The sequence below is a fragment of the Filicampus tigris genome, chromosome 17 (genome assembly GCF_054856515.1).
Source record: "Filicampus tigris isolate MCC_2025a chromosome 17, RoL_Ftig_1.0, whole genome shotgun sequence".
In the NCBI taxonomy this organism is placed as follows: domain Eukaryota; kingdom Metazoa; phylum Chordata; class Actinopteri; order Syngnathiformes; family Syngnathidae; genus Filicampus; species Filicampus tigris.
The window spans coordinates 11,041,623-11,060,301 of record NC_141233.1 but is presented as its reverse complement, the minus strand read 5'-3'; the positions used below and the strand labels follow the sequence as shown (position 1 = coordinate 11,060,301).

Below are 18,679 nucleotides of genomic sequence, written 5' to 3'. Positions count from 1 at the left end.
CTCTGTGATGTTTAATCATGTCTTCACTTTAACCGTAGATGAAAGGAGCTGACTGCACATAGTGTCTTTTGTGATAATGCTGCTCAATTAGGGGCCAAGGCACTAATGATGTTCTCTCAGGTTGCTCTCAAGATACGCTCACGCAAACATGCAAACATGAGTTTGCTTGCACGTGCGTGCGTGTGCATCTCGGCAAGTGCAGATGTGTTGCTTTGCTGTGTATTGTCGGTCCTCGCTCTGGTCGTCATTTGGCTTTTGATGGAGATTTATTTGCATGAAGGGGGGTCCTCGGTGTTAAAGGCAACCAAGAGTTCAGTGGAATCTCAATCTAATCTCTTTAATCTCTAAACCCCCTTCCCACGGTTTCGCCATAATACCAGAGCAGCACCTTTGTCCTTTGGCCCTAAAAAAATGACAGGGAGTTACTTAAAGATGACAGTTCAAGCATATAAAGATCTTTATTTATTTTTTATTTTTTTCAGTTCAGTAATTTTATCTTGTATAATAGGTTTACGTATAGTGCCCAGAGGATACATTCTTGTCTAGAAGGCTAGATATTGACAGACAGATGATATTATTTACAAATAGAATTTGTAAAGATTGTAGAAGTGGTCATGGACAATGTATGTAAAGGAACACCCAATTTCATAACGGTTACCTCAACACTGTCACTTGCCAACTGGTTAGTTAGTTAGTTAGTTAGCGCAATATAAATAAAGTTGTATTGTATATTAAAGGGACAGTCAGTAATATCTTAAAACAGAGTTCCACTTGATTTGATTGTCACAGAAGGCCTTATATGCAAATGGGTAACAAAATAAAAGTAGTGTTGTTAAGTAGTCTCTAAGTGGCTTCTCAGGTTCAAAGTTTTATTCTGTTTGATGAATTTTGCAATTTCACAGTCACGTGCCAGGTACTCCAAGCCCACTGACTGTGACCTTGGAGATGTTCCAGTTATCCATTACGACATACTGTATGTCCAAAGGCACACTGCAATTGCCTTTCAGTTTCTGTGATATGGCGCGATTGTCCTGACAAAGTACCTCATAACTCCCAGATCACAGAGTGAGTGAGAAGCGCCTCGGGATAGTTTCAGAGAGTTGATCACACCAGAAATTCAGCATGAAAAATCTTTTGGTTTCAAAATAAGAGCTGAGCAAATCACCCCCTGGAGTTGAAAGCTCCACAGCCATGCATGTTGCAGCTCCTCACTCTGTTGTTATAGTGACCGGTACAGAGCGCACTCCAAGCTCCTACTATTGAGAAAGTTAAAGTTAGACACCTTTAAGATGAATGTCTTGTTCATCTCATATTTTCACATTTAATGTTGTTTGATGTAATGAATTATGATTGCACATTGTCGACATCTGAGGCGTCCCCTCCCCCCCAAAAAACCCGCCTAACTATACATGGTGTTTTTTTTTTGTTTTGTTTTTTCACCAAAAAAAGCCTTTTTTTTTTTTTTTTAAACATCTTACTATACATGGTCATTTTTATTATTTTTATTTTTTTCAAAAAAACAGCTTACTATACATGGTCGATTTTTTTCACCAAAAATGCTGCCTTACTATACTTGGTCGTCTCATTTTCTATCAAGCAATGTCTTTGAATGCCTTAGCATTCAACACGATACTAACACTTGCTTTCTATTATAACTGATGGTCAGCAACAAGGTGACCATAATTGAGTGGTTAGAGCAGATGACTGTGGCATGGATGCCTAGGGTTCGATTAAACCTTTCAGCTGAACTTCTTGTTCATCTCATATTTTCACATTTAATATTGTTTGACGTAATGAATAATGATTGCACATCGTCAACATCTCAGTCATTTTTTTTCCTTCCCAAACAACACCTTACTATACATGGTCATTATTTTTCCCAAAAACGCCTAATTATACATGGTCGTTTGAAAAAAAAAAAAAACGCCTTGGCCGTTTTTTTCACAAAAAAATTCTTACTATATATGGTCGTTTCCCCCCCCCCCCAAAACGCCTTTCTATACATGGTCATGTTTTTTTTCTTCAAAAAAACTCCTTACTATACATGGTCATTTTTTTTTCCAAAATACGCCTAAACCCCTCCCCATGGTTGTTTTTTTTTTTTTTTTTTCACAAAAAACACCTTACTATACATGGTCGTTTTTTTCCCCCGAAAAACGTGAAAGGCGTTCTTTGTAGAAAGAAAAAAAAAGATAAACAAGTGAAAAAAAATGAAGGCGTTTTTTTGTGAAAAGCAAAACCGACCATGTAGAGTAAGGCGTTTAAAAAAAAACAAAAAAAACCCGAATATGTACAGTAAGGCGTTTTTTGTGAAAAAAATCGACACAGGAATAAAAGCGTTTCACTAGCGTGTATGAGCGTATTTCACGTGTTTACGGGCAAGCAAAACGTCACTTGTGTGTATGAAAGCATTTCACTAGTGTGTATGTGTGCATTTCACTAGTGTGTACGAGAGCGTTTCACTTGTTTGTATAAAAGCATTTCACTTGTGTGCATGGAATCATTTCACTAGCGTGTATTAGTGCATTTCACTAGTGTGTATGAAAGCGTTCCACTTGTGTGTATGAAAGCATTTCACTAGAGTGTATGAGTGCATTTCACCTGTGTTTATGAGCAACAAAAATTTCTGTAGTGTGTATGAGAGCATTTCACGAGTGTGTATGGAAGTATTTCACTAGCGTGTATGAGTGCCTTTGACTAGTGTTTATGAACAACATAAATTTCACTAGTGTGTATGAAAGCATTTCATTAGTAAGTGTGAGAGCTATTCTTGAATTGTGTCCCTAACGGCCCCTCATAGATGCCTCCCAGTCTAGTGCTGCCGGTGTCATTTGTTCATCTACGTCCTGCCTTTTTGACCTTCCTCCTTCGGCTGACAGGTTCAGGTCACTTGTCATCTGCTTTTGCGTCATTCCTCATCACCCCAATGGCGCTGTCAGTGTTTTTGGTTGGGCTTTGAATTATTTCACTTTTTCTCTTGTCATTTTCTGAAGCACAACTTAACAAGACAGCTTGAGATATGAGAGGCAGAGTTAGAATTATTCGGATTAGAAAGGAGGTTGCCATTCAGAATGCCAACTTGACTGGGAATTTCATTGATAAAAACTTCGGGTAAGTCAACACAACCTCCCTGATAAGAAAACAATCAGGAATAAATTATTATTCTTTAAAGCTGCCTGATGCGACTGATCAATATCTGAGGCAGGGTTGCAGATTGCTTTACAATGTTATCAAAGTGAACTTAATAGAACATTCTGTGGATGCTCGCAAATGGCTTTTAATGAAACAACTTCAAGGAAAACACAAGTTCAGATGAAGTCTTAGTTAATTGATAGAATCCCCTTTTCTTTATACTTTAAGTCTCTTCCTGCAGCTCCCATCGCACTTGTTGAAGAACTGCATCCACGCACGCGGACAGACCGACTGCTAATTCAGTTATTCATAGAGTGTCTTCAGTCTGACATAGACTAATTACCCGGCTCAGACACACGCCTTTGCTCTTCATTAACTCCATTAACCCCACCGCCACAGAAAATATTTCAGTGGCGCTGGCCTGTAAAATGAACACACACGGGGCTCTGTGATAGAACGAAGCTGCTTATCTCTCGAAGACTTTTAATGGCTGCCGGCCGGTCGGAAGATGGCTGGCTGTGGCATGGCCAAGCAATTTCCAACCTGTGTGTGGACTGAAATGAGAAAGGGCAGCATTTTGTACAGAAAGTCTTGGACTTGTAGGCATCCTGCTACTAAATAATGATTTGTGAGGTGGATGCTGCATGTGATGGTTTCTACTAGGATATTGGTTGATACACAACTATTTCACAGACTTCTTAATCAACGTATGAATCAATACAGGGCTGGTCTAGATGTTTCAATTGTTATTGATTACAAGACACTGTGAAACATTCAATACTTTTAACCTTGAGGGAATAGTTTGCGCAACATGGCTGCTATGGGAGCTATGGCCCACTAGATGGTGCTATTTTTCTGTCTTTCTATCGTGTGCATTGTATTTAATGAAGAGCAGTGATAAATGATGTGTTTAAAGAAGCGCTTTAGATTTTTGGGTTAAACTATCACACTGTGGGGAAACCGAAGGAACATTTATTTTAAATTAAATTTAAATTTTAAATTTACTACATTGTCATGCAAGGTCAGTTGTATTACTAACTTTCATTATTTTGTTGTGTTTATAACGTCACTTAGGATTTAAACATGGGCCAAAAACATAAACTTTAACCCACCTTATTATTTGAACGTGATTGTTTTGTTACACAACTCGAACATGATACATGTTTTCTACCAACATGTAATTAATGTGTTTGTTGGACTTCCTATTTCGTGAGCCTGTACTTTGTGATTCTAACAGCCTTGAATGTGTGACTGTTGTGAATGAGCCCAATGAACTCAGCCAAGCAACACGTGGGCGGTTTGAGTTTAATCGAGGGCTTACACTTACACCGATGCTATGATGTCTCTGGAATGGTGCAGAACTCATCGGAATACAGTTAACCTTTTTACTTTTTCTACCTGTAGCGGATAATTCACTGTTACGATTGACTGGCACTTCAACTCCATCCAACATTTTATGCAATGCCACTGCAAGGCACAATTGCTTCCACAGCGTGGCATGACTCATATCATCTCTTAACACGTCTCATTTTCATGTCACTCTGCAGACCTTGGGAGTCAGCATGTGCCTTAAGCTTAGATACAACGATTTAATGATGCATTAAACATTCAATCATGCTTTAAATGTCTTCCCTACTGGCACTGGAACGCAGTCATTCGAGCAAAAGAACCAAATTCCCCTAAGGTTTGTATTTACATGGGTCTTAATAGAGCTTAGATCATGGTGACCTTTGTGGGCAAACATATATTTTCTCTATTTATTATTCCTCGGATAGAGATTATTCATGCCCAATGTTAATCGTGTAGCACGAGGACTTTACATGTGCGTCTGCTCAACTTGATACAGTTCTATCCACACGATGGGCAATTAGCAATGCGTGTGTTATGATGCATATGATAAGAAGCACACAAGTGTGTACGCTTTATTTACATACTACTTACAACTTATTGGCAGATGTCAAAACATTTATAGAAATCTGTAGCACATAGAGAAAAACAACAAAATTATTCCAGTTAGTTGGATGTGTGTTAGACATATACAGAAGCAGAATTCATATGAAAATTCAGAATTCATATGATCAATTCCTGTGCTGGGGCAATCTCAAATATGAAGTTCTTCATATGAAAATTCAGAATTCATATGATCAATTCCCGTGCTGGGGCAATCTCAAATATGAAGTTCTTGACTAAATCTTATACCCACTCTTAAAAATGGGCACACTGCCTGGAAGCTAAACTCGCCTTTTAAACCTCACTTTGAAACTTTTGACTGTTTTAAAATCTGACATCACACATTCTTACATTGGAATTTTTACAACATTTTATAACCACTCTTAAAAATCAGGGCCCTGACTGAAAGCCAAACCTCTTGTGAATCCCTGACCAGATGGCTTTAAATTAGACAACAAGAGCGGTTTGGGTAGCAGGCTAATAAACGATGTAGAAAGAAAGGTAAGTGGATCTTCAATGTGAGAGTACAAGAGGGTGTAAACATTCCCAATGAAAGACGAAGAAAAGTAAAAGAAAAGCCATTCAGCCAGATAGGGAGATGAATCACGAGTTATTCTGTTTGCAAAAGAAACGCTAGCAGTAATTCTCTACGGGAGTCCTTTTGATGCGAGGATGCTTAAATAGAAACTCTACAGACATTCTTCAAGCTCCTCAGTGGTTGGGACTGACATTTCAAATAGATGTGGCATTTCAAGAACAGAGATGAGATGCTACAAGTGTTTCCTAGCAACAGTTCTCTGCAGAAGCCCTTCCACGTGCATGCACCCCGCAAACCACTATACGCACACACCCCCACACACACACACGCACCCACGCACCCCCAACACACACACCCTCTAAACTCCCCCTTTCCCCAAGATAGGAGTTGCAGCAATGCACCACTTGCTTCAGACCTGGAATACATTCTAATTCTCTGCCTCCCGCTCCAGGCAGCAAACCATCAGGGCTCCATGGAATTGACATTGACGTTCACCCCTCCTTTGCCAAAATAATAATAATAAAAAAACATTCATCCTTTTAAAAGCTGTGGCGATTACAATGCACTTTTAGTGTCATTTCATTTTTTTAATGCGACTCAGGTGAAGGGGGTGTTGCACAAACAACGAGAATGTGGTCTCTTAATGGATCATGAGTGCTCAGTGGGTTTAAATCATCTTTTCACTGACACCCTTTTGGCTCTGTTGGTTTATAAACATCTTTTTGGAGAATTAGGGAGCGGGTACGCAGCAAACTGGAGCAGACTGACTGAGTACCATGGGGCAGCAGGGACATTGTGGGTATTGTGTTAATAGTGAAATTCGTTGTGGCAGCAGACAGGGGGCACTAAAGGCTGATGAATCAACGAATGGATGTGATCGTGATCAGATGTCTCCTGAGCTACAGGAAACAAAAAACACTATTTGCTTTAGCATCCAGCCTACCATTTTTTTGTTGCACGTTTCCTCATTAGGATCACAAGTGGCGTACACCTTGGTCTGGTCGTCAGCCAGTTGTATTTCAGTAAACACCATCTGCAATTCATGGGGGATAGGGACTAAGCTCTGCAGTGAATAACAAAATACTGACAATAATTGACAACCTTGCCCCTAAACCACAATGTTTAGAATTGATTATTACTTTTTTTTTAAACCTTGAATATATTAAAAACTCTGTCATTGCTTAGCTTGAATATTTTAATAGATAATGAGTCAAGCAAAAACTTTTCACTCTGTGCAACATCTTCTGCTGACAACACAGGCTAAATAAGGCTCCGCCCCGACATACCAATATCTTAGAACAGTGCAAAACTACAGTCTGACATTGGGGGGTTATCATATTTACCTTTAAAATATTGTATAGAAATGTTAGCCTGTGTCCTTTATCCCTCTCTTGGTTATTCTCATTCAGGATGAGTTGAAAAGCTGACCTGAGTGAGCATAACAAACTACAGTATATGTGACTAGAATTTAAAAGCCCATCGGCTTCATGTGTGTGGCCATCCCAATTTTATGTCTTTGCATCAGATGCTGTACGGCAGATGGGCGCATTTTGCACAGCTCAGCACCCATAACACTTTAGAATATTCCTAAAAACTAATATGTTGTCATATATCTTAGAATAAAGCTGTTTGCTGCAATAAAAGCTTTCCCTTTGTCAAGATAATATAGCTGCCTAACTAAGCTTTGTTAGAAAAAAAAAAATGGAACCATTTTTCTAAGAGCTCTGTGCTAGGTACTGTTTTGGCAATATTTTTTATTGCTATAATACACACTGGGAGCTCACTCATTTGACCAAATATGGTTTCTTCTATCTGACAGAGGATTGATGAGGTCCCTTATGGAACAAAACTAATGTACAAAGTCTCCTCATAATGTTAAGAAATTTTCAATTTCATCCTCTAGATTATTATTAAAAATTACACTTTAAACATTTAAATTTGTTGTTGTAATGTCTTCAAAATGGCACATATACAAAAAACAAAATTGATATATTTTTGTAGATTTGGACGTATTTGGAAATTGTCTGCAATTACTATAACATTGTTTTGCACGTATTTTATATAGTATGTAAAAAGATATTTCAGAATATGTTTTAACATTGTGTGATAAAAATGACCCCACTCCTAGCGGTCAATATTATTGAATGAGGTGTTTTAAATTGGATACAAGTTGGGTCAAATTAGCCTTCAAAAGTTGTTTTTTAGGCTTTGGTGGTGCTTAATCCTGCAAATACTTTGGTGCGAAAGTAGTCTTGAAAGTCACAGCAGACATTTGTGTAACTGGTTTGTTATTGAGGAGTCAGACAAAAGTCTTTGTATCATGCCGGAGCGGACATACAGACTGCAGTAAACGTTGTTGGTCAAGATGATGAATTCAGGGGGGCGATGGATGGTGCCCGGATCAAAGCGTGATTGATGAAGCATTGCAGACGAGAGAGAGAACATCAAACCCAGCGGGGAGGGTGGGGAGATCATCGCCTGCTGCTTTGATGGGGACAAAAGGGGAGGTATACGTGGCAAAAAGATGAGGAGAGTCAGAGCAATAACGAGATGAATGGAGAGAGAAACAGGGTAGGCACTAGAAAGATGCGTCTAACTAATCTTGGTTGGGTTCATTTAAGTGCCATCTTAAATGTTTCCCATAGCCAGGTTTGTGTGGGAACCACCTGCCATAAATACTTTATAAATTTAAAGCAACATGACTTTTTTTTTCATATGAGCTGTATAAATAAAATTGTATTGTATTGTATTGTATTATTGCATATGATTAGTGTAGTGGTTGACATAGCTGACTTTCATGCGGCTGGCATAGACTCAATTCTAATTCAGGACTCCACAGGTCAGGAATCCTCAAATACATGTTAAAGAGGTCCAAATTCAGATCTGGAACACCTAGCATGCACTATAGTTTTGTGACTATCAAATAAAATGAAAAAGATACAGTTCTTTATTATTCTAAAATTATGTATGGTTGATTTCCACATTGAATTTAATGAATTAATACATGTTGTTTAACACAATTTACATTTAAAGATAAAGTGATTTTGACCAAGACATCCTAAACTTCCTCAAGAGTGAAAATGTCATCGCATGACACTGGTCTTTGTCTTTCCTGTGTACGTACTTTCACTATCGTAATTACTAGAAAACCTGTGCCGGTTCAAATAAGACTGCTATAAATCGACAATGTTTTACTACCGCTAGTTCAATTCCATGCATTTAACATTGCAATCTAATAAAAAGTCTGAGTCCGAAATGGACCGCGATCCATCCATTGATGACCACCTGAACGGGACAAGCATTAAAAAATGCAGTCTACGATATTCCATGTACAGAGCACCATTTCCCTCATTTTGCGTCTAAGCTGGATCTTCATTTAAAATCAGTTTTACAAAGCCGTCCGCAATTATATGGACATTATCAGTAAATTCAGAGTTTTACATAACACTTTAAAGATACAAGTCCTTCAATGCTGCTTCAGCGTGTGACTAGGCTTTATAAGATACCTGCTACACACAATTAGAGCGATGCCCGTACACCTGCCTCCAGAGCTACTGGAGAATGAACCTTTTCACAACGGATGAGTGTAGCTTAAGTGCAAGTATTAATTAAAGCCGTGTTGGGATACAAAGAGATACAAAGACTCTCCAGTTTATCTTATAGCTTCCGTCCATCCATCCATCTATCTTGACTAGGGTCGTGACTGCGCTTGAGTCCATCTCAGTAAAGGAACCATATTTGGCAACTTAAGTGGGTTTATGGGCATTACGTGCCAACAACATGGCGATATAGTGATTAGCACATCTGCCTCACATTCAGGTGATTGAATCTCTTAGTGGAAGTTGCATGTTTTTGCAGGCTTGTTTTCCCACCAAACCCAACACTCTAATTTACCCACTGTGAGTGTGAATGTTTGTTTATCTACATGTGCCTCTGCGACGAGCCTGGGGTGTACATAGGCACATCGGCTGTTGTGGTCCAGCTCAAAATCGTGGTATGGAAAACGAATGAATAGCTTTTCTGCACTACTGTAAAAGACTCCAAACACAAAGTGTCGCGAAATCCCCCAAACTCCTTAATGTTCCAAAGAAACCAGGTAGAAATTGTAATCCAGGAATCGAAATAAAGGGACCAAACTAGCTCTTCACCTTTGGATGGTATTTGGTAGGTGTGCACCGATACCGATATTAGTACAATGCTAGTAATATTTCATTAAGGTGGGATTCGTTTTCATACCATACCATACATTTATGTCAGTCAGGCTGGCTTAGCTCCGGTGGTAGCGGAGGTCTCCTCATGTGAAGGTTGCAATTATGATTCAAGGTCCCCCGTGACCGTTTTGAAGTCTCTTTGAGCAACATTGCTGAACCCCTAATTGCCCCTGATGCTCTATCATCAGCAGGTTGATGATAAGAATGTTGAAAGAGAGGTAGAAAGCATTATACAAGTGAAAAACTATTTACTATTTGAGATATAGCCTTATTTTTTTCCCCCTTTGTAGTAGTCATCGGTTTAAAAGATGACTTTTGATTCTGAAGGAATACTTCACCCCAGGAAAGTCACTGGGATTTGATTGCCCATGACTTGGTGTGATGCATGCCTTGTTTCTCTTTGCCGTGACACTCCTCAGGTTTAGATCAGCCCTGAAGATGGCAGTAATCATCCACAGAAGGAGGCAGGCAAGGAGGCACGTTGCAAACGCACAGCTCCCATGACTTAATTACATCGCACTCTCATGCCTAGGAACGTGATCATTCAAAGACTTTGTGGCTGAATGGCAAGAGAGATGTTCAAAGCGAGATAAAAAAAAAAACACAAAGTAGGGAAAGAAACTGCGGGAGCGCATTTGTTTTGCTTTTGCAAATAATGGTGTCATCTTCCCTTGCTGCGAATCTGCAAACATCTCGGCATCATCACAGTTTTGACTCATGTCAGTGAACACAAAAGAGAGAACACAATTTTAACAACCCTTAGACAGTCATACATTAAATCGACCAAACCTATTTAAATAAAGCTAAGTGTTTTTTGTCTAACCCTTACCTGAACCTGAATTTGAATACTAAACCTAAATGATTACAACCGGGCTGTTTCAAGTCCTTTGTGCAGAACAGGAGGAAGACCTGACCACAAACTGAAGTATCATTTTGTACTTTATACTCTTGATCTCGATGGACAAATTGATGTTCTTGGTTTTTAAACCTCAGTATAACTGACTTCATGAAAGCAGTAGCTATGAGAGAGCATAATAATCAATTCATTATCCAAGCGCACTATTTGGCCTCAACCAAATAGTTAATTCAGTCTCAGCTAGTTTTCTGTCAAAGGAAGAAGAAAATTAATCAGGTATTGGAAGTTGAGCTACATCCAGAAAGGTCTCTCTCGATATGGGAAATATATAACTCTGATCAATACAACACTGGTATGAAAACAATATTCCAGGATATTCAGAAATAATTTTCGCATTTAATTAGAAATAACATTTTGAAAATAATTAAAATGCTCCACTTTTGCTGATGAAGGAAATACTTTCAAATGCCCATCCCTAGTAGTTGCAGTGATCTGTGATCAAGTTTTTTGTAATATAGAGTTTCATGCTGTACTGTAGGTGTATAATTAGCAGAGGTGGGCATTTTACAAAATGTTGCTGGTCCGTCATTCGTGAGCGGCCTGGGTACCCGTCCGTCATTCGTCAGTCCATCATTTTTCGTGACGAACTGAATCGTAACCGTTAGTCAGTCCATCAGTTAGTCCGTCAGAGGTCCATGATTCGGTCCACCGATAAAACATCAGAAAAACGGGCGCCCGCCAGTGACTGACTAACGGTCCATTAGTGATTAGATGATTACACCGACGGATGAAAAAACACTTCCGTCATTCGTCAGTCCATCATTTTCAAAGGGTGTCCCGTCATTTGTCAATCGTCAGCAAAACGGGCACCCGTCAGTGACGGACTGACGGACCGCTCCGTCTGTCCGACGGAACGCTCACCTCTGGTAATTAGTGTGTCCATTCATATGCACGTCTAAGAGAAAGAACATAGAAATGTGTTGCCTCCACAGGTAGAGGCAGAGAGTGGGAAATGACATGAGCTAGTGTGGATAAAAGGGCAGCTAGACACATGGACGCTGTTAACAGGAGTCATTAGTGTCACCAGTCAGATATAAATAGTTGAAAGAATGCACAAGGGTGCCTTTTTGGCCAGTTAGCACAGAAAACATTGACCAGCTCGCTGTAGAAGGCTCAGTGTGTGAATGTATATCCAATTTGGCCTTTTCCCTTGGCGGTAATGTACCGTGCAGAAAAACTGTACTTGGTCAATGGAATCACCAGCGGTTTGACTATTTTTGCAGGATGATTGGATTGGGAAAAGTCATTATTTTACACAGAAACATCACTAATAAACGTAATAGACCAAGGCGTCTATTAGAGACAAGCAATCGCAATCGTCTCTCTCGGGTCAAATATTGTTCCCAACAATTCCTATAAACCTTGTTTCCACTTTTATTTTCTTACACCAAGTAACTAACCTAGGTGTCAAAACAAACATAGGTAAGCCCATTAGTGCAAATAGCAGCTGCTGGAATTTGTTTTCTACGTGGGGACGCTGGTACCTTCCTGTGGGTTTTGTGTGACTGACATTTAGTCGAATTAAAGTCAAGGACAGTGAAATGTAAAGTATTACAGTAAGATATTCGGTATTCTGTCACAAATGATTGAAAGCACAAGGAAAGACTCTTTAGTGATATAACAAGTATAAGGAGGCAGACATTTCCTATGGCCTAGAATGTATGTCACATCCAATCAGGAATGATCAACCTTACCTGAGACTACGCTCTTCCATGGCGACGTCTCTCATCCTCTTCTCCACTTACTGCATTGCTATCACATGTTCAATTTTTGCCGAAATCAAATTTGCCAAATGCCCGTGGATTCCATTAGTATTGATTTGAATGCTCTTAAAAGCTTCATGACCTGATAGTATATAAGATGGTCTCACAGTGTCTGAGGGTGCTTTCACACCTTTTGTTCACATTCTCTGACTCTCAATCATTTTGTACACTTTGATTTCATTTTGCATGAAAAAAAAAAACCCTAGTGAACTAAAATGCCTAGTAACAAACCACTTTATCACTTTGGTCTCTTATTAGCTGAAAGAATGTAAATAGGAAGATGTTATGGCCCTGTGGAATAGTGAGTGACCGAGCACCATTAAACTAAATAGCTAAGTGCTCTTTAATAGGCATGTTAAGCTAATTTAACCAAACTTGTTTGGTAAGTCGGCGGTCTCATCCGTTTGTTTGCTTTTGTTTTATGCTACTTGTAGTTACATTACTACTATGGAGTTTAGAAATAAAACAGATTTATGTGATCAGATCATTTTGGATTTCACAGAGGTCAGAATGCTTTATAACCACAAAAAAAGCATGTCAGAATGGAATTTGGAAACGCGCCAGATCTGAATTTCATTGCTTTTTTCACAAACAAACTAAACTCAATTTTTTTTTGATTAAAATTGGTGTGCTAATTACTGTTTATGCACAATGATGCTGAGATACAGTTACATTCTCAAATGTATCTGGAACATTTGTAACTAGGGTTGAGTTTTATTACAGAATTGAGGATGTGTGAAGTCAACAAAAAATCTAGACCAAAAGAGTGTTTTGTTGCATGACTTCTGTCGCTTAAAAGTAGATTCAGGACTTTCCCCATTTTGCCCTCGCTTGCATTTATGTGGTCATTTTGGCCTTTTGTCCTCTTAAGGACATGGATGAAACCATCCCCTTCACTAAGTTCATTTGGTTGATGGGAAATGACTATAAATGACAGAATGACAGAAACTTGGACTGATATGTTATGTCACCTCGAAGATCTTGAACAAGGATGCTCGGGTACTGCTTCAAACCATTCTTGCTCAGAAGCAGATCTTAATAAAAAAAAGAAAAAGAAAAAAAGTCGCATATTACTTGCACCCGTTTTGTGTCGGTTATCCTTAAGAAAAATAGGATTCTTGCTTCGATATAGCAAAACCCCCAATGGTTTGATAGAAACTATTGGAAAACTGAGTGCTCGAGTGCCAAAAATAATTGACTGCTTTCTCAAATTCACCAGCCATCATAAGATTCATGCTTAAGTATGAAGAACTAATCCCTGGAAGTTTGGGGAACTTCAGTCAAGGACTACAACAGCAGAGCAGCATGTCAGTATTGTCTTTGATTCATTAATTATTCATAGAACTAAGACAGGTCACAAGCTGACCAGTGTTCTTCCTGCTTTATACAAAATGTATTATCGGGAAGGCTTCAGAGTCAGTGGCCATGAATAGGATTAACTCGGCATCAGAAAAATGAAATGACAACATTTCAATGAGAGTGAAAATTGAACACTTCTTAGCTAAACTCATGCATGCTTCTCTGTGTACATGGTGCAACAATCCATGTGCGCACACACAAAGTACATCTATTGTGGATTTCATGGTTTCACTTTTTATCTTGGGATCCGAATGTAACGCTGATAAAAGACATAGCATTCTGACAGATGGATATTGTGTAATTTAGAATCATTTGCATTAGGTGTGTCATGTCAAAAGTTGTGATGAATTGCCAGCAGTGACTGCAATACAGGGAGGGCCGCTCCCTGTAATGATAGCAGTTATATCGTTAGACCTTTGTTGACATTACACTGCCCAGTGTGTGACATTATAGAAATAGGGAATTTGTGTTGATTACTGAGATCATTTACGGTTTATTTTCCGCTGCTCATATATGCGTCAATCTGTACTCTAAGAATATGCAGTCAAGAATGGTGGGCTGTCAGAACTCAACAGTTTTGGCAGTTGAATAACTGCATCCGTCCTGTTAAAGGAGCTCAGCCAAGCTGATCTAGAGCGAATGGTGGACTTCAACCACATTACCAATGAGTTTAGTGATGAAATTATGCCTCCACGGTCTTCCACTTCTCTCTCTTTCTTTCGTATATAGACAAGCTATTTGACAACTTGACATCTCCTGCAAGTGAGAAACAGTCCGAGACATTTCATTTAAGGTAAATGTTATAAGAGGGATGAGGGAGTCTTTGGATAGGAAAGTGAGTGTCAGTTTTAAAAAAGGGAAATGTTCCAAGGGCAGGAAGAGGAGCAAATGGAAAGAAAGTGAGGCAGCAAAGCGTTAAAAGTAAGGAGGTGGCACCTCAGTTACACGGAGGGCATGTGAGCAGCACCCATTTCAGCATCGGGGCACTGAGGGACAGGAGGAGAGGTAAGACATGGAGCCGACGTTGGCGTCGCCTTCATTGCATCCGAAGGGACAAATCACCTGCTGAACAAAGCCAATGGGCACCAACAGCGCCCCTTCCATGATTAATAGGGCTGTCACTTAGTACAAATGCAGTGCTGTGTATATGACCCATTTTAGGCAAGCACAAGCACAGCCCCTGCCTCTTGCTTCTTATGTAAAACGGAGAACCCAACAGCTCAATTTACTGCCTCTGCATCCTGCTTTCTTCCCATTGAGCCACTGCAATTGCCTCTTTGCTTCAACTGGACTAATGAGTTTACCCCATAGTGTTTGCCACGAGCACCATTCAAGTGGATCTGAAAGCAGGGTTTTGCCTCAAACTATAATTGTTGCTTATGATGTGTATGTTCTTGTTTTGTCCAGATGCATGCATGACTTCACATTAGTGATAATGATGATTTAAAAAAAAGGTTTTCCTGGCGTTTAGACCCTCATTTACAGTACAAATACATTAGGGATGTTCAATACCATTTTTTTTCAGACCGATACCAGTATGAGCATTCACTCTTTGAGTACTCACTGATACCGAGACTGATAATTCTAGTCAAGAACTTTTGACATATAAAATTTCATTTGACACAATGATCAAAAAATGTGAGCAAAGACCTTTCTTTCTGATGCCGATACATCAAACTGCTGCAGTATAGCGCCAACTACTTCCGAGGAAGACTTACTCGGTCAGATTATCATTTTCTTGACGTAACAATGGCTGGTATCGGCAGACTTCACAAGATCAGAAAAAAGGCTAGCATCGGACCGATACCTGGTATTGGTACTTGCCCATTCCTAATATAGATAGACCCACCCCTTGAGTACGCCTCGTTCACTTGCTCACTTGGAGATATATCATCAAGCCAGAACTCAATGGATTAATCTAGTACTGAAACATTGCTTTTTATTGTATTATGTCATTCTAACTCAATTTTATGAATATAATTTTCCAATTTTAAAGCTAATACAATGGCCACATCCAATATGGCAGACATATCGCTCGGAACAGACCACTTTGCTCAAGGCAGTGTCCGCAGAAAAAAATAAAATGAGAAATGGAAAAGAAAATCGATCTTCATTTTAGATGCCCAAAGGGGTTACGGCTCCCATGGTTTCTTTTATGAAACAAGGCTCTTTAGTTGCCAACCACAATTTAAAATATCTCTCCTCATTTGCCACACTGCAATTGCGCTAGGGACAATCTTGAATTCATAATGTACAAAAGCTTAACATAGCCTAATGTCCGAAAGCTGTGATCAGTCGTCACCAAAGTTTATGTTGACATCGTAACGAAAGGGACTTATGCGCTTTTCCACTTCTGAAAATGTTAGAACGATTACGATTTTATAAACAAGCTTTTTCATTCGCAACCAGAGTGACCGAAGTGAATTTTTACATACACTAACAAAGACGGGTTTTGACTACTTTCTACTATGAAAATTATGAGAACGAACTACAGTGTTGTCATGACATTCAAAAAAGTGGATTGGAGGGCTGATTTTATAGTTCCACAGGTTAGGTAGCTCAAATGCTAGACTCATCTCCGATATCCAACACAAGATGGCGGAAAAAAAGTCAAAATCAAGGTGCATGTTTACTTTTCTTCTCAGGGCTCTTATACCCAGTCTTAATTGCAGTTTTAGGACTGTCAGTGCAAATTGTTCCATATTGAATGATATCTATATCATGATGTATGACAATGATTGATGTCAAGCGTAGAGATGAAGCCATTAATTAGAAGCACAACTCTGAGTAGCACGGCATTCAACAGCCTTGCTTGGAAATAAGTTCTGCCAAAATTTAATTCAGAGGCTTCATTCCCAGCCACACGTCACCCGAACCCCCCCAAAGCGAGTTAGATGATAGTTGGAGAACAATCTCTGGAAGATTAAATTCCCCCCTGGCTACATTTCCACGTGTCTAATATCTGATCCCTGATGAAGGGTGGGGGACATTATCACTTTCTCAAACATTGAGTTACTTTCATGGTCCTGATCCAGTATTTGTAAAATTTTGCAATTTCAAAAGAGTAGTAGGACTCAGACACTTGGGTTCAGGTAAATTTTGTATTAAGCTAATAAACTCACATTATGAAATAAAAACATGGCTAATTGAAAGACCCAAAATGGTTGCCTCTGCAGTATAACATTCAGTAGTCATACATCCAGCCAACAAAGGATTGGTGTGAGCGAACCTTATCTCCTTTTCTACTTGCAGCATATTACACAAGAAGGAAACATCATCAAGATGCACTGACTTACTGGTCTGCTACCAATCGTTTAACGGTTGTTCTTTCTGTACCAATACATTGTGTTATTGCTCCAGCCATACTGTGTCATGGTTCTTCATAGTTGGCTCTTTACAGTAGCGACATTATACATATACACACACATATACACACTGAGTGTATATATATATATATATTTACACGCAGAGCGGCACGGTGGTCGACTGGTTAGCACGTCCGCCTCACAGTTCAGAGGTCGTGGGTTATATATATATATATATATATATATATATATATATATATATATATATATATATATATATATATATATATATTCTCATGGCATCCATAAACGAGGGAAATATTTTTTTCCTGTTGAAAACAGAACGTGCGTCCCTTAATGGCTTCCCACCTGCTTGACTAATTAGAAGTTCAACACAAATGAGGCGAGCAGCCTTGTAGAAAATGCTACGCATGCAGTTAACCAACAAACTGCGAATCGACTTTGTGAGTGCTCCTGAGATGTCTGCTGAGTGTTAAGATAACATAAACATTTCAACCATGATCACAATGGTGAGAATCTGTGCTGTAAAGGAGAATAATATTATACACAATGGAACCTCCAAAGTTCAACGCAATCCATTTCTCCATTTATAGAAAATCTGTCTTACCAGGGACTGATGAACATCAAGACGTTTTGAGATAGGAAGGCCAGAGCTGAGATTCAAACCACAGAAACTTGAGGCAGATGTGCTAACCACAATATTTCATTCTTGTATTATGTTTTTCGATATAAACCTTGGACTTCAGGATTTTGATAAAGTCATGTCTCAGCAGCAAATACTATAGGGTGCTGGATTTGATCTTTTTTCCTGTCCGCAGCCTTCGTTTGTATTGGCGTCTTGTAACGCGACTTGGCAAGCACCCCAAGTGCCGACTACTTTGGATTCTTGATTGCTTTTGACACTTTAAGCACCACTCAAACATCAGCAACATACGGCAGACTTTCGAGAGCAGCTTGAAAATGTTCACCCCGACTCCCCGTTTGAAAAATGTCGCGTCACTATTTAAAAACCGCAATTTGCTGACAGCTGCTGTGTGTCTCTGCCCTCACCATTGCCCGCAGGTGTGGACTTGGAAATGACCTGTGTTGTTTCTTACATTTGGCCCATTACGTGATTGCAAAGCTATGGCTCTCAATGTTACCCCAGCTTAATTGCTTCTCTCTGGGGGAAGCCAAACACTCCCAAGCATCACAAACAGCACTTTGATGCATCCAAGCATGCCGGATAACCTACATGACACACAAGCACAACATGAAGTCACAAATGCAACTCCTTGACAATGATCATGCTCAATGACCAAATCAAATGCAATGTGTGCTGGAACAATCTATCTTTCAGGTCTGCCTCCACTGCACTGAGACAGGGAGGATGAAGCATCGATCTGCTTCCCAGCCCCCTCTTTCTGCCCCTGATTAAGCCTGGCTGCTACTATGTGTCTAATGCACTTGTAAGACAAATAAATTGAAGTTGATTTGAATCCGAC

General features: G+C 39.4%; 1 protein-coding gene and 1 long non-coding RNA gene across 2 annotated transcripts in view; one reads left to right on the top strand and one right to left on the bottom strand.

Moving 5' to 3' along the window:
* The window catches only part of LOC147133346 (uncharacterized), a 25,878-nt gene extending 7,199 nt beyond the window's left edge, over window positions 1-18,679 (top strand). The window contains exon 3 of the long non-coding RNA XR_015081882.1: window positions 18,535-18,679. This is a non-coding gene — a long non-coding RNA (uncharacterized LOC147133346). The remainder of the gene's footprint in view (window positions 1-18,534) is intronic.
* Window positions 1,162-2,919, bottom strand: LOC147133347 (uncharacterized). The gene is given in 2 exon segments (XM_086013153.1): window positions 1,162-1,256; window positions 2,805-2,919. Coding segments are annotated over 2 exon segments (210 nt in total).